Source organism: Chionomys nivalis, chromosome 12 (assembly GCF_950005125.1).
Source record: "Chionomys nivalis chromosome 12, mChiNiv1.1, whole genome shotgun sequence".
Taxonomy (NCBI): Eukaryota; Metazoa; Chordata; class Mammalia; order Rodentia; family Cricetidae; genus Chionomys; species Chionomys nivalis.
The window spans coordinates 36,285,578-36,300,899 of record NC_080097.1 but is presented as its reverse complement, the minus strand read 5'-3'; the positions used below and the strand labels follow the sequence as shown (position 1 = coordinate 36,300,899).

Genomic DNA, 15,322 nt, shown 5'->3' with positions numbered 1-15,322 from the left:
GAAGAAAAGTTATGAATTTACAGCAGAAACAATAAATGAAACTAAAGGAAGTAATTAAGATAAGAACAGAAATTAATAACTTAATAATTAGAAACTTGACAAAGCAGCTGTTCTGAAACTCCAGCCATGTATTCTGTGATAAAGTCGTAGGGATGAAGGGATCTGCAGCGAGCACGATTTGGAAGAGATTAAATAAACAAACACAAGCAGACAGCACTGGAATTGGGGGTCCAGGGATGTAGCTTTGGGAGGACTAAGCTTCTGTTGCTGCAGCTAAGGCTAAGCTAATAAGTTGAAAATCTACAGGAAGTTGATGACTTTCTGGCAAAGTGTAAAATGACAGAGAGCTAAAAACTGCACAAAGGTAAAGGAAAATACCTTGATCTAGCAAGTTTTCTGGGAGTTCCTGACCCCAACAGACTAAGCTTAACGTTAGAAGTAAATTCTTCGGAGTTTTTTACAGGGCAGATTTTTTTTATTATGCTCAGAAACTTTTCCAGATGAAGGAAAAGGACTAAAGATTTTAGGCTTTCTTTTAGCTATTGTTTAAGAACATGTACATGTAAGCGTGTGTATATTCACACACACACACACACACACACACACACAGAGAGAGAGAGAGAGAGAGAGAGAGAGAGAACACCAACCTTTTAGATATAAAAGTTTCAAAAAGGTAAAGATTTAATACTGAAAAGAAAATTAAAGTAGAATTTTTCTCTCAAGCAGTAATTTACCAAGACAAAGTAGTTCATTCTAAAAAATGCAAAGATAACTACCTGTTAGAATTTGTTATGTTTTATTTCTGCTATAGGAAAACTATTGAGAAAAAATATATTCAGGAATCTTTTAAGTGACAGGGAAAAAAAAGATAGATTCTTAAATTCTGTCAATTAAATAAAAGCTTAATAAACTATAAGTAAAAGGATATTCCTAACACACATATAACCTTCCAAACGAAAATCCAATATTCTATCATTAGTACCAAAAAACCAGAAATGAGTAACATAAGGATTCTTATAATCCCTACCATATAAACCAAGATCATTCTGGAAATTTGGACATAGTATTCCTCCAAGCTATTTGATATAAAACTGTTAGTATCACATGGAACAAGCCTTGAGAATTATTTTAGCCAACTTGATAAGGCAAGAAATGAAAATTTAAAGTAACATTTCTAATTATTGGAAATAAGCTAATATTTATGGATGAGAGCAACTCGCCCACACAGCCCAAGAGAGTCTGTTGAAGCAAATTAGTCAGAGCGAAGTCCATAAGAGAGGTGGTTATAAGAGATATATCCAGGGAGCTCTCACAAATATTAGTGACAATTGATTAGAAAATATAGTGAAATAAAAAGGAGCACATGAACTTACCTGTGTAAAAAATCATTTGGTAGCTTGAACTAAGCAAGTAAACAAACAAAACCCCAAAGCCCAACTTTCCTTTATCCATAAAAGTCCATTTGAATAGAGCAGAGACAGTAGCTGCCCCTGAGCGGAAAAACTCCACATTGCAGTAGCGACAGCTGTATCCAAGTTAATTTGAGTTTAATTTCAATAACATTTAAAATACTTTGACAGTTCATTTCTAGATCTCAACTCTGAGAATAACGCGGAAACTTTAGAAAAATGTGACTACTGATATATGTGTTTGCTGGGGTAAGAACTTAGAGTAGCTATGATAATACAGTGTGAACAAGCAGGATGCTGTTACTAGTGACAGGAGAACTTTAAAAGCCCGTGGGCACTACCGAATTAAAAAAAAAAAGCAGTAGTTGTAAATAGTATTTATTTATTTTTGACAGAGTGTGTAACTGCTCAGGTTAGCCTTGAGCATGTTATCTCCGCCCACCTCCGACCTACCAAGTGCTGGGATGATGAGCCCCTAACAACCATGCCTGGCAAAGATAGGTATTTGTTTTGAGAAAATAATCAGAGATGCCCACAAGAAGTGTACACACATTTACTATATTTTTAATGATTAATGAAAATTTGAAACAATTTGTTCACTGGTAGAAGACTGAAAGATTTTTCTGTAAGTCCATATGGTACTTACCAGCGCATTTTAATGACAGGAATATGTTCATATTTGGTAAAATAAAAACACAGATTTCAAATAGAGTACAGACAGATTGTTAAGCCTACCTCCTGCTCCTGCACTTTGTAGGGATTGCTTCCTCGCCCCAGCTTGTCTGAGTGTTCGATGGCGCTGTTATTTGCCTCGTGATATTTTTGTCAAGATCAAAAGGGAGGAAGCAGGTTGAGAGGTGACCCTAAGGCCTCACACATGCTAAGCTTCATAATGTGAGCCAGGGTGAGAGACTGTGATCTGTCTGTTTAATCAGGAAGAAATATAGCAGCTTGTTAAAAGAGCTTGTCTCTGGGCAGAGAGTTTTCTGAGTAATTACTTGTTTTCCTTTATACTTTCTGAAGTTTCTACATTTTCTGCAGTGAATCAAACCTTCAGCAAAGGAAAAGCTAGAAAAAAAGAAAAGAAAAGAAAAGAAAAGAAAAGAAAAGAAAAGAAAGAAAGACAGTTGATGGGGGGACTGTTTCTGGGTAAGAGATAGAAATCAAAGATGGTGGAGCTGGGCTCTGTTAATATTGACACTGAATGACAGAGCTCACAGGCACTAGTCAAGGGGGAACTTAGGTATAATCTATGACTTTTCCGTAAGTGTTCCACCTCCCTGTATAACGTCCTTGACTATCCCGCTTCTCCCATCAGGGCTCACTTCCTTCGATTTGGTTGAGCGCCTCCTTTTCAGCACCCTTTCAACCTTTCCGCTACATTCTTGCTGGCCAAGGTCATCTCTGTCCTCTGTTGAGGTACCCCTTCTGGGAGGGAGCCTCAAAACCAGACCCTAGACTCTTCCATTCCCTTAAAGTCTTTTCTAGCAATCATTCAAAGGCAGCCGTCATTTCCAGTCCCGGCTCGGCCCTCCTCCTTCCACTGTGCTTTTCCCCTAGTGGAGCTGAGAGAACACTCCTGGGAGAAGTTCATCCCACCAAGGCGATGGCGCTTTTGTGTTTACATGAAGCAGTCAGGCTGAACCGTGTCTATAACGCCACAGTCGGAATCGGACATGATTTTAAGCCCTCCCTGTTTTTGTTTTCAATTAGTGTGCTGGGAGTTGCTTTGGAGCCTGGCTTCTGCTCTTGTCTCATCACTTCTCAAGTTCTGCAACCTTGCACACCCTTGAATGTGGTACCAGGGCTCCTCTGGTCCTGTAGTGAAAGGAAGCTCAAGGCTGATTTTGCTTCTAGCAGGAACCACCCGCTGCTCTACTTCCGTCTGTTAGGCTGGGCTCCCAGAACTGCTGTTTGGAGCTGTGCCGAGGCTCTCCAGGACAGTGTCCTCCCTACCTCCTCCTAACACAGACAGTCCCTCACATACAGGTGTGGCCACCCACCGGGTCGCTGCTTACAGGTTCTGTTCTTGATGTTTCAAGATGGTGTCTTACCATTTCCCAGAAGTACCCTCTTCCTTTGGCGCTCTCAGTGTCTGGAGAAGATTCCCAACCCCACCCTGCGCCTTCCCTCCATAGAGAGCCTTGATGAATATACTTTAAACATTGAATGTAACACGATTAATAAAAACTCAGAAACAGATATAGGGTTCAACCTGAAGACCAGAAAAGCAAACAGCCAGCCATTGGCTCTTACCTCTACCTCAGTCCAAAAATGGTGATCCTGCCTCCAGGAAACTTCAGAATGAGACTGAGTTTAAGAGATGTCTCCTCCCATTTTATAATCCTCTCTGGTTCTGGGATTAAGGGCGTGAGCCACTACTGCCTGGTTTCTATGCCTGGCTACTGGGATTAAAGGTTTGTATCATTGCTACCTGGTCTGTAAGGATGGCCAGTGTGGCTGTTTTACTTTCCTGATCTGATTCTGATTTGTATTTATTAAAATACAAATGAAATGTCCCTATAATTGAATATTCATTTCTCTTGTTTGTCTTTCTTGCTTTGTATTTCTGTGTTATTGTTGGAACTTATGCTCAACACTGCATTTCTTTTTGCTTCATTTCACGGTTCCTTCTGGGCCCACCTTCCATTTTAATTTTGTTTTTCTTCCAGGAAGAACTGCATTAAACTTGTATCTGCACAAATGCAGGTGTCTGGGGAGTGGCTGGTACTTAACACACACACCCCTAGTGGGATGAGGGTCGAGCATCTGGTGTGTTGGGTAGCACAGCATTTTGATTTTCTTCATGTTACAGTCTCAGCCCCTGGAACCAGAATACCTTCCTTGTACTTTTTCACCGAGATGTTGCCCTTTCGTGAGAGAACCCAAGGAAAGGAACCGCAAATATGCTTATGAGACATTGCGGACACATCCTCGGTGGCTGTCAGTTCAGCAGAACAAATTAATTAGCTGAAATTATCTTTCTTGGTACCAAAGAAAAATCAGCCTCTCTTTGGAATACACTGTCCTGATAATCAGAAAATATTCCCGAGCACAGTGGCCAGCCCCTCTCCTTCTGCCATCTGGAACAATGTTCTCCATGGCCATGCCTCATCAGATCCCTTTCCTTGCTTCCCACTGGCTCCTTTTTTCCTCTCCCCATCCTTTGCCTCTGCAAGAGGATGGCATGCATCTCTTCCCCTCCTCTTGTCTAGCACTTCTTCGCTTCCTAGTAGCTAGTACTTCCTAGCTCCCTAATAGACCAACTTCCTGTTTTATTATCTCTAAATGTTAAAAACTGTGCCTATTAGAACCTTTTTATTTGCTTATTTTAATAAATTTTAATTAAAGTTATAACTGTATCTTTAAACAAAGAAAGACTTAAAAAAGCAGAAGTGGCCTTTTGCATGAGTTACAAATTCCCATAAATAGTATAAAGAGATAATACATGTGTGTACAGATTATAAAAGCAAAGTCTATCAGGTGCTAAGGTTCCTCCCTCTACCCATCTACCCTTCAAGTCTTCTACCAACGGCAATGAACATTTTCTTCCATTGCTCTACAAAACGTTTTATGTATGTCATATGCAAGCATGTGAACATTGACATGGGGCCCCTGGAGAAATGGCTCTGTAGATTAGAACATTTGTTGTTCTTGTAGAGGATGTGGGTTCAATTCCTACTACCCACAAAGTGACTCACAACTGTGTAACTCCAATTCCAGGGACTCCACCACCTTTTTTTTTTTCTGGCCATTACAGGTGGCTGCACACTTGGTTGGTACACATGCATACACATACACACACACACACACACATACATGTATGCAAAATGCTCATGCAAATAAAATGTTGAAATAGTTATTTGTATATAGATTCTATTTACATGTAAGAATACTAAGAAAGCTTCTCTAGGCTTTTATTTTTTTTTAATTTTCGTATTTTGTGTATGTGTATATATGTATGTATGTATATATATGAATGAATGTATAATATGTGTGCCTATGTGCATACACATTCTCGTATGTATAGACACACATGAATGCAGGTGTGTGTATGCATGTGTGTGTTCATGTGGAGGCCAGGGGTTGATGGGGAATGTCTTCTCGTGATCACTTCATACTTTAATTATCTGAGGTAGGGTCTCTTACTGAGCTCAGGAGCCACCAGTGACCAGGGAATTCTGGATCTTCTGACCCAGGGATTATAGGTGGGCCACCATGGCCACTCAGCTTTTATGTGAGCGCTGAAGATCTGAACTCCAGTTTCTGTGGTAAGGACTTTATCCAGCCCAGTCCCTACTCTGGCTTTTTATCAGTCAATGTGTCTTCCAGCCCCCCAGTTATAACTTCTTCCCTATAACTGCTCCATACAATTTCATTATGTGGATGATCAACTTACTGATTGTTCCTCCTTGATAGACATTAAGATTTTTTCCTTAATATTTACAGCGTGGGCTACAACTGTGAACATCTATATCCATATCATACTCATCTTGAAACACTCCTCAGAGGATGTGGTACATTTTATTGCTTGGTGATTATTGCTGTATTGTGCTCCAAAGACTAAATTTTGGCCCCCTACAGAGTTTGGGTGTCCCCAGTAGTCTGTCAGACTTTTCTGAGTTTTGTTAACATGATAGAAACATTTTGTCTCATTGTTGTGGTTCCTATTTGTCTAGGCGGAGACGAGAATAGCATTGAACTGACAGATGTTTCTAGCCTTTTTGTGCACCACCACTCTGTTCTTAGCCTTCGACCTTCTCTGTGTAGTGGTTCCCTCTGCCTTGCTGGTTCACTCAGGTCTTTAGTTGCTTTCCTGGCCTCAGCCTAAAACAGTCTCCAAGCCACTGTGTCTCATGTCACCTTTAATATCCTCTGTGTAGGGTCAGGGCTGCATATTGTTCTCACTTGGATCCAAGTGTCCTTCCTCTAGAATAGGAGCTGTAATGGAGCAAGGCTCTCATCTGTCTCGTGAGCCACTATAGAGCTGTCACATCTGTCTGAGCCCAGCTCACCACAGGCCACTCAGATATCCTGTTCAAATGAATGAATGGAACGCATCGAATTAGCTCATGTGTGTCACAAAGACTTGTTCCTATTTTGATTATTTCAAAGCAGGTTTATGGTATTTTGTCAAAGTGGGAGCTATGGATTTTTCTTCAGTTGAACTTATTTCTCCTTGTATGGTTCTCTTTGCCGTTTATAAATTTACCTATCCCTCCTTTGAAAACGTTTGTGATTTCATCTTCTACGTTCGAACTTTAGACTCTGCAAAATGTATGTGTGTTTATTGACTGGAGGAACTAGTTTTAAATTTTCTCTTAGTAGTTGCTCAGTCTACCAGCCTCCACTCAACTGTCTCCAGGACAGACTTAGCCCAAGCCTACCATAACCACATCTCCACAGCCTTTGGGTCTCTTGCCGGACATGAGTCATTTAAATTACTAAGTTTCAGGACACATCCTAATGTCTGGCAGAACTACTTCTTTCTTATTTATTTTCTTTCATATGATTTTTTTGTAGCTATGATTACATTCTTGGATTTTTTTTTCCCATAATGAATTCTACAGCAGTTTTGTTTATTGTTTATATCTGGTCCTTTATTCTCATTTGCCCACAGAAACAGAAACATTCTTTTTTTTAAAGTTTACCAGAACAAAAGAATAGATAAATGGACTGTAGCAAAAAGTTAAAAAAAGAAAGTCTATTTATTTCTTTATTTTTAAGTGAGATTCCACCCAGAACCTCAGATATGTCATGCAAGTGTTCTACATAGAATCTAGATCTTTATCAAAATACTTATAGATCTTTAGCAAAAATGTTGTAGCTGGCAAGTTCTGATACTCTGACTTATTTTTTGAAACAGGATCTTAATAAGTAGCCAAGTGTTAAAGCGCTGTGTATATATTAAGCTCATAAAGAAAAAGGGGTAGGATAGTGTTCAAGGGCTGAGCACCCACATAGCATGTCAGTGGCCCTGGGTTTGGTCCCCCATGGGGGTGTGATTAAAACATTAAAAGAAATAGATGGCGTTATATCATTGTGAAAAAGTGAGAGCCCCAGCAGTAGATCGGCAGCTAGGTTCACGGAAAATTTTGAGTGGATGGAGAGTATGTCATTATTTTGAAACTCTCCAATTTCTCTTGCTAATGCAATGTAAGAATGAGAAAGGTCTAATAGGCTTTATAGACCAATGGGCGTTAAATTTAGAGTATAACATATAAGAAAAAAGTGTTTTCCTTTGGTGCTGACATTTGAATGAAATTTAAAAAAAAAAGTCAGTATGAATTTTTAGTTTATTTTAGACTTTTTACCAGGAAATGTGGTGGTTCTAAAACACTAGTCATGGCCAGGACTGTTCATTGGTATGTGCTTGTCAGGATGGGACAAATAGTTTCTACCAGAAAAATCTCTTTAGCTCAAGGGCTGGCTTATGACTTGAGCCTAGTAAGTTTCTTTCTTCTGCTTTTGTCTGTCTTTAAAATAGGATTAAAACTTGGTCTGCCTGAAGGTAGAGGACGGGTATTTGGGAAATCCTGGCACTTAGTCCTATGGTATAAGACTATAAACGAATCATCTCTGTCTACAGGACTTAATAGTTCCAAGAAAACAAGCAGAATGTTAGAAACTAGAGATCATGGTCATGAGATGTATTTGGAAGCCCCGCAACCACAGGGAGCCTAAAGTTACGGTGGCAGGAGAAATAACTGGTTTAAGACAACAGGTGTAGCTGTTTGTTAGTGAGGCTGGGCTTATTCTTCAAGGCTGGAAATGCTTTACCAATAGAATTGCACTGCAGAATGGAGTCCAAAATTTACTTTTAAGTGGCAATGGAATTTTACTAGGAGAGAAATGTTACAAAAATACTAAGAAACAGTATTGTGTGATATTCTTAAAGGAACTACTTTGATTTGTTTTTCTTTGTAAGACACAGGTGAGTTTGAGTCATATTGTATTTCCTTCTTTGTGCTTTGTACAACTTGGTCTAATGTCTTGACCATGCACATCGGTTTTTTAATCTGACAATTTTGTATCTATGAAGCTATTCTTTTAGACTAAGCTGCAATTATTTTTGCTACCTACTTATAGAGGGAAAATAATTTCACATCCAAATAGATTCAAGTAGAAGTTTCAGGAGTGAAATGTTGCACCAGCTAAGGTTAAATGTGTAATTGATTTGGGTGCCTTCCGTACAACCGTGTTAATTGAAAACCATATCTTAAAACTTTTATTGTTCTCAGAATAAATTACTGGAAACTAAAGGACAGCATCAAGAGGAAGAAAGAACCCAAATCCATCAAGCCGAGCACTGGAGGTATAACTGGCCAATAAAATAAGCATCCTTGGTAAAATCAATTACTGATAAAGTTTTGCAGCATTTTGGGAAGACTTTAGAGCAACATTAAATAATGTTCTGGAGTTCAAATCACCTCTAAATCTGTTACTGTGTTACAGTATGTGCGTGCTGTGCTATGCCAGCAGCTACACATCTATGCATATATTCACTTGTATACATACACATGTGCATGCATACAGAATATCCACACTTCTTGGCTTAAGGACATTCAAACTCATTTGAGAAGGCTAAATCAGGGGACTGGAGAAGATAGATGGCTTAGTGGTCAAGGGCGCTTATTGCTCTTACAAAGGACTTGAGTGACATTCTCAGTGACCATATCCAGCTACTCACAACTGCCTGCAACACCTGTCCCGGGGAGTAACACCTTTCCCAGGGAATCTGGCACCCTCCCTGGCTTCCTCAGGCACCTCTGCTCATGTGAGCATGCATGCATGGCCTTAAAGAAAGAAGGCCGAACCACACTTGCTGTTTGTTTAGGCTGTTATTTTGTCCCCTTCCATGCGGCAGAACATCACATCCCTCTGAGACCGCACGTTGATGTTTGTAAATGACTTTGGAGTTATTGGATTGATATAGATGGTTAGATCCCAGTGCTTAGGAACACACACTTGGGAAAAAACTCATTAAAGATATTTGATGATGACTAATACTTTAGGGTGGAGGTAAAGACTCAAGATAGAAGCAGTAAGTAATTTTCAATAGATTAAGTACTCTTCATTTGCTAGATTATGATATAATTGCAATATTTCTCCTTTCCCTTTCCTCCCTTCAAATGCTCCCATGTACACTTCCTTGTTCTCATTCAAATTTATGCCCTGTTTGTTCATTAATTACTATGAATTACACATATACGTATATATATATATATATATATATATATATATATATATATATACATACATACATACACACAGATATATCCCTGAATATAACATGTTCAGTCTGTATAATGTTGCTTGTATGTATGTTTTCAGGGTTGACCATATGGCACCAGGTGTTCTTCCCTGCGAAAGACTATTTCTCCTGCTCTTGGCGTTCCTTGGTTGCCTGTAGTTCTTTGTGTAGGACTGAGCCCTCTTGGACTTTTCCCCATCCACTTTGTATGCCTATTAGTACCACCCTTATTCAGTTCATGTTTCTGTGGTCATGTTGGTGAGGCTTTATGAGTGGAGCTTCTGACATTAGTAACCTATGCAATCTCATAACAAACTCCCTGGTATCCGAGGTGAGCATTTTGAGAATACCTGGCGAGACTCAATATACATGTTAGAACATTGCCAATAACACTGTTCGAACTATCGCTGTAATAATGAAAGGTTCTTCCCAGGAGGCACCGGGGTGGGATATCTTAGAAGAATTTAGTGTTAGGGATCTCAGGATTTAAGGAAACATATTCATTTTGCAAGTTGATGACTTCTCTTATGTGTTTAACTTCTCCTATCACTAAAATTAGTGTTTTAAATTTTATGTGTTTATTTTTATGAGTAAACATACTTCACCTGTCTGTATATCTGTGCATCATGTACATGGTTGGTACCCATAGGAACCAGAAAAGGGGCAGCAAACTCCCTGGGATTGGAGTTACAGATGGCTCTGAGCCACCATATGGGTTCTGGAACTTTAACCTGGGTCCTCTTGAAGAGCAACCTGGGCTCCTGACTGCTGCTCCATCTCTCCAGTCCCACTGAAGTCTATCGGTGTAATGATTTCATTTTGTAAGTGAGAGACTTTGAAAGAGGCCCAGCAGATATTCCATTTCTGAGGGTGTCTCTAACTGCTGGTGGGTACTGATGTTTCTTTGAGTAGTCTATGCTGTTTTTCTGGTTCCCACAAAGCACTTTTAAAATGTTAAATGTGAGTTTATATGTTTTACTCTGGTTTAGAGAAAGATTAAAACCTTGAGACATTGGTTAGATCATTTTGTTAGGTAAACTGAGGTGAGGAAGGGGCCTTTATTATCACCTACTTATAAAGTAGGCCATAAATTATCTAGTCTTTTTATTGGTTTTGCTCACTTCTTCTTTAGAAGACTTTTGGTTAGAAAAGTACTGATACTACTTTCATATATACAGTGGTTGCTATCAGTAGTCAATTATTCCTTTGGATTAACTGAATTAAGAAGCCTTAATAAGCATCTTAAAGACAGCAGAGTATCACATTAATAGCCCCCATTGCTAATACATTAACTTTGATGGGTGCCAAATAAAGGTTCATGCCGTTTGTTTAGAGGTGGAAAGGGTTGTATTTTTGTTACAGGATTCTTGGCCTTCATTATTTAAATTTATTATCCATTCTGCCAAAATACGTAAATATTGGTGGTTTTTGTTTATTTTCTGTACCTGTCTCCTCTCTTATTGATTCGAGTGACACGTAGATCCAAATTAAACCCACCAGGAAATCTCCATGGATAATAAACTCGGTAACCAAGTTTGAAACAACTAATCAAGCCGTTAGGCACATATTTTATATTCTAGATCAATTTTTGAAAAGAGCTGGCATTTGTACTGCCTTCAAAGTTTATAGAGTGCATTCCCGTGGCGTCAGGAGATACACAGCCAATAATTCCTCGATGAACAAAATTACTGGTGCCTCTTCTGAGGGCAACAACACAAGCTATTTAGTAGGCACATAGGTGACATAATTTAGGTGTACCCTGGGAGCATGATTTCATTAGCATTCAAAAGGCAACAAGATTTCTCCTGTTTAGAAGTTGACTCAGAGGTGCTCTTAACCCGACATTTATGATAGGAAGCTTGAGGGATTCTGTGTGAGCTTTTCAATGAGTTCTGCAATGTGTGCACCCCTGGAACTGCACCTGACCCTGACCCTGTATAACCACCTGAGAAAGAGAGGCACCTAAGAACCCCACAGAGAACGGACAGAGCACCAGTTCAAAGGCTCGGATGGATCTGGACTGTGAGGTGAATGCCAGAATGAGCCCTATTGATTTATGAAAACTCAAACCATCTCTCAGTAATAATTCTTAATCCAAATTAACCCCTGTGGGGGAGGAGAACACAGGTTTAACAGCAGTGAAATGTATAGTCTCTAGCTAGTACACAAAAATGCAAGAGGATTCTTGTTGCTGATGGAGAGAAGCAAGCTGTGCACTGCCTTTGTCTTTGGTGGACCGTTCCACAGTGGGTAAGCCAGTCGAGGACCTTCCTGAAGCACCATGGAGAACTCAGCCTCCCTTCCTCTTAGTAGCCAAGCTTGTGAGGGAACCTGTCCACCTTGCTTTATGAAAGCCCAGTCAGAGCAGTTGGCACTGAGCCATGTATATTTTGGACTCCACGCCAGTGGGCTTTTCACAGCATAGCCTCTGTCTACAGCCATGGACACAGGGAGCACATGCCTAGAAATCTCACTCACTCCATGAGTAGGTTATCAGGGCAAACTCAACCAAGGCTCTATTCTAGGCAATGGCGTGAGCCAGCCCCCCCCCCCAAAGTCCCCAACCACATGCAAATCAAAAAGACAGAACCAGAAGTCAATGATTGAACAGTGAGACCTTTGCAAACGGTGGTGAATACCATGACAGTGACACCAGACAGTGAGCAAGTGGAGGTGACAGGTGACCAAAGGCCTCACAGAAGAGCTAACACCAAAGGATGAGAAAGAAGTAGGCACACAGAACTCAGAGACAGAGACTCCTACTGGAGTGGCCCCTTGTTGCCAGCAGGACGGCAAGCACAGAGGCTCCATTGTGGGAACAAGGCTGGACTTTGCGTCCCAAAGTTTGGGTTACACTGGAGAAAAAGAGCAGAATATGAAAGCTGGCACAAAGGGGGAATGGGGAAGTATGAACCTGCATAAGATAGTGACTCTTCTCAAGCCAGGGAGAAGCAAGCTTTGGAGACTTTTAGGCAGATGAAAGGTGTCTTCGTCACTGTTCTGTTGCTGTGCAGAGTCACCATGACCAAGGCAGCTCTTAGAATGCACTCAGCTAGAGCTGGCTTACAGTTTTTAGAGGTTTCAGCTGCTGTCATCACCATGGGAAGAAGTCTGGCAGCAGGCATGGCAGGTGTGATGCTGGAGAAGTAGGTGCCAGCTACATCCTGATCTGTATGCGGGAGGGGGGAATGGGCTTGGCATGGGCTTTTCAAACTTCAAAGCCCACCCCCAGGGACACACTTCCTCCAGCAAGGTCACACCTGCTAATCCTGTCAAATAGTGCCACTCCCTGGTGACTAAGCGTTCAAATATATGAGCCTATGGGGGACATTCTTACTCAAACCTTCATTGGCGGCAAGATCTCTATTCTAACTTGGGATTGGGTGGAGGTTGTTATGTGAGGAGAACAGGGTAGGATGGAGACAGTAACCCAGAGAGGTGATACTGATGGGAACTGGAATGGTAGCCATGGAAACGAATAAATTCAGGATACGTTGATTAGTAAGACAGTTAAGACAGCTCGTGACTTTTATGGGGTGGGAGGGCATTGGGGAAACTAAGGAAAATTCCTTCTTATGACTGAGCAAAAGCCTAGATAAAGGGATTGGGGAGGTGGCTCAGCCCTAAAGTGCTTGCTGTGTAATCTTGGAAACCTGAGTTTGGATCCTCAGCACCTGGGTAGAATGATGGACCCATCTATGACCCCAGGGGTTTGGTGTGGAGGGGACAAAGACAGATGGATCAGTACTGGGGCATGATCCAGTCCAGCCAAATTGAGCATCCCAAAGTTCAGTGAGAGACGTAGTCTTAAAAAATAATATATAGAGAAACTGAGGCAAGCACCCAGTGTTGACTTCTGCTCTCCGTAGATATGTGTGCGTGTTCACGTGCGCCCCCCCCCCCACATTATAAAAACAGCACCAAGAGTGTCCACATTCCAGAATGTCTTTGGTTGTGTTGCTCACAGGGCAGTTTCCACTCATTAGCCTTCCCAGCTGTAATTTAGTAAGATTTTTCTCAGCCTGCCTGCTGAGAGAGTCAGAGCAGTGACTCAGACATTAGGTCCTGCAGGGAGCCAGGCTGTGGCATGTGCGTAGGTTTCTAGGGTGACATCAGAAAGCTGAGAAGCAGCCACTGCCTACTGGGAATCCACTTGTAGGGAAACAGCTAGTCAATCCTCAGAGATCAAAATGAGCCCCAACACAGTTGCCATCTTGGCTGGTGCTGAATGAGCTCAGACAACCTACATGCCTGGGCCAGTTCCCCCATCTCAGAGAGTTGCGACCTGTGGCTATCCACCGGAACCTAATTCTGCTTTCTGTGACTGAAGGGGAGGCTAGCGTGCTCAGTTCCTACCTTTCCCTTCCTTCCACAGTGCCACGCTGAATAGATGCATTTGCTAGGTGCTGTTTCTGCCCCCAAGAACTTTCTAGTCTATCTCCTATGTTTGTAAATCACTCATTGCTCTTTACCCAGCTCCTGAGTCCCCATCTCTACTCAGCTGTGCATAGGTGACTTAGAGGATGGTGTCAAAATGCCCATAAGACAGCTATTTAGAATTGTGATTGATTATCAAATGAGCCCCAGGTAGCCATCTATAGAAATCATCATGGCTTGAAGAGATTGAATTGAAAACACTCAGAAAAAAATACTGTATCTAGAGCTATGTGTTATAACAATTTCTCTGCATTATTCCTTAAAGAATACAGTGAAATATAAGATTACAGTGTAATAAGTCCTTTATTCCTTATACAGTACTGATATTGTATTAAATGTTATAAGCAATCCACAGATTATTTAAAGTGTATAGGAGGACATACGAAGGGTGGTAGTGTTATGTCATTTTACAGAAGAGACAAGAGCATCAGCGTCCTTTGGTTCCCACAGGCAGCCTTGGAGTCACCCTCTCATGGGTATGGAGGGCCAACTTGTTAGATCACCACTGTGCTGGCAGCCTCTATCCTGACCTTTGTGAAAGTAATTGTCTTATTAATTCAGGTTTAAGTTTTATTTATTTATTTGTTTATTTATTATAGATTCCTGCCTCCTCCCCGCCACTGCCTCCCATTTCCCTCCTCCTCCCCCAATCAACTCCCTCTCCCTCAGCAGCCCGAAGAGCAGTCAGGGTTCCCTGTCTTGTGGGAAGTCCAAGGATCTCCCACCTCCTTCCAGGTTTAGTAAGGTGAGCATCCAAACAGCCTAGGCTCCCACAAAGCCAGTACGTACAGTAGGATCAAAACCCAGTGCCATTGTTCTTGAGTTCTCAGCAGTCCTCATTGTCCGCTATGTTCAGAGAGTCCTGTTTTATCCCATGCTTTTTTTTGACCCAGTCCAGCTGGCCGTGGTGAGTTCCCGATAGATCATCCCCATTGTCTCAGTGTGGGGGTGCACCCCTCGTGGTCCTGCGTTCCTTGCTCGTGCTCTCTCTCCTTCTGCTCCTCATTTGGGCCTTGGGATTTCAGTCCGGTGCTCCAATGTGGGTCTCTGTCTGTGTCTCCTTTCATCGCCTGATGAAGGTTAATATCCAGGAGGGTAACTATATGTTTTTCTTTGGGTTCACCTTCTTATTTAGCTTCTCTAGGATAACGAATTATAGGTTCAATGTTCTTTATTTATGGCTAGAAACCCATTATGAGTGAGTACATCCCATGTTCCTCTT

At 41.3% G+C, this 15,322-nt stretch overlaps 1 protein-coding gene across 3 annotated transcripts in view; it reads left to right on the top strand.

Moving 5' to 3' along the window:
• Window positions 1-15,322, top strand: part of Epsti1 (epithelial stromal interaction 1) — a 94,538-nt gene that overhangs the window by 70,464 nt on the left and 8,752 nt on the right. For all 3 annotated transcript variants that reach the window (XM_057786388.1, XM_057786387.1, XM_057786386.1), the window contains one exon: window positions 8,651-8,724. In XM_057786388.1, the coding sequence (XP_057642371.1) occupies window positions 8,651-8,724 (74 nt within the window). The remainder of the gene's footprint in view (window positions 1-8,650; window positions 8,725-15,322) is intronic.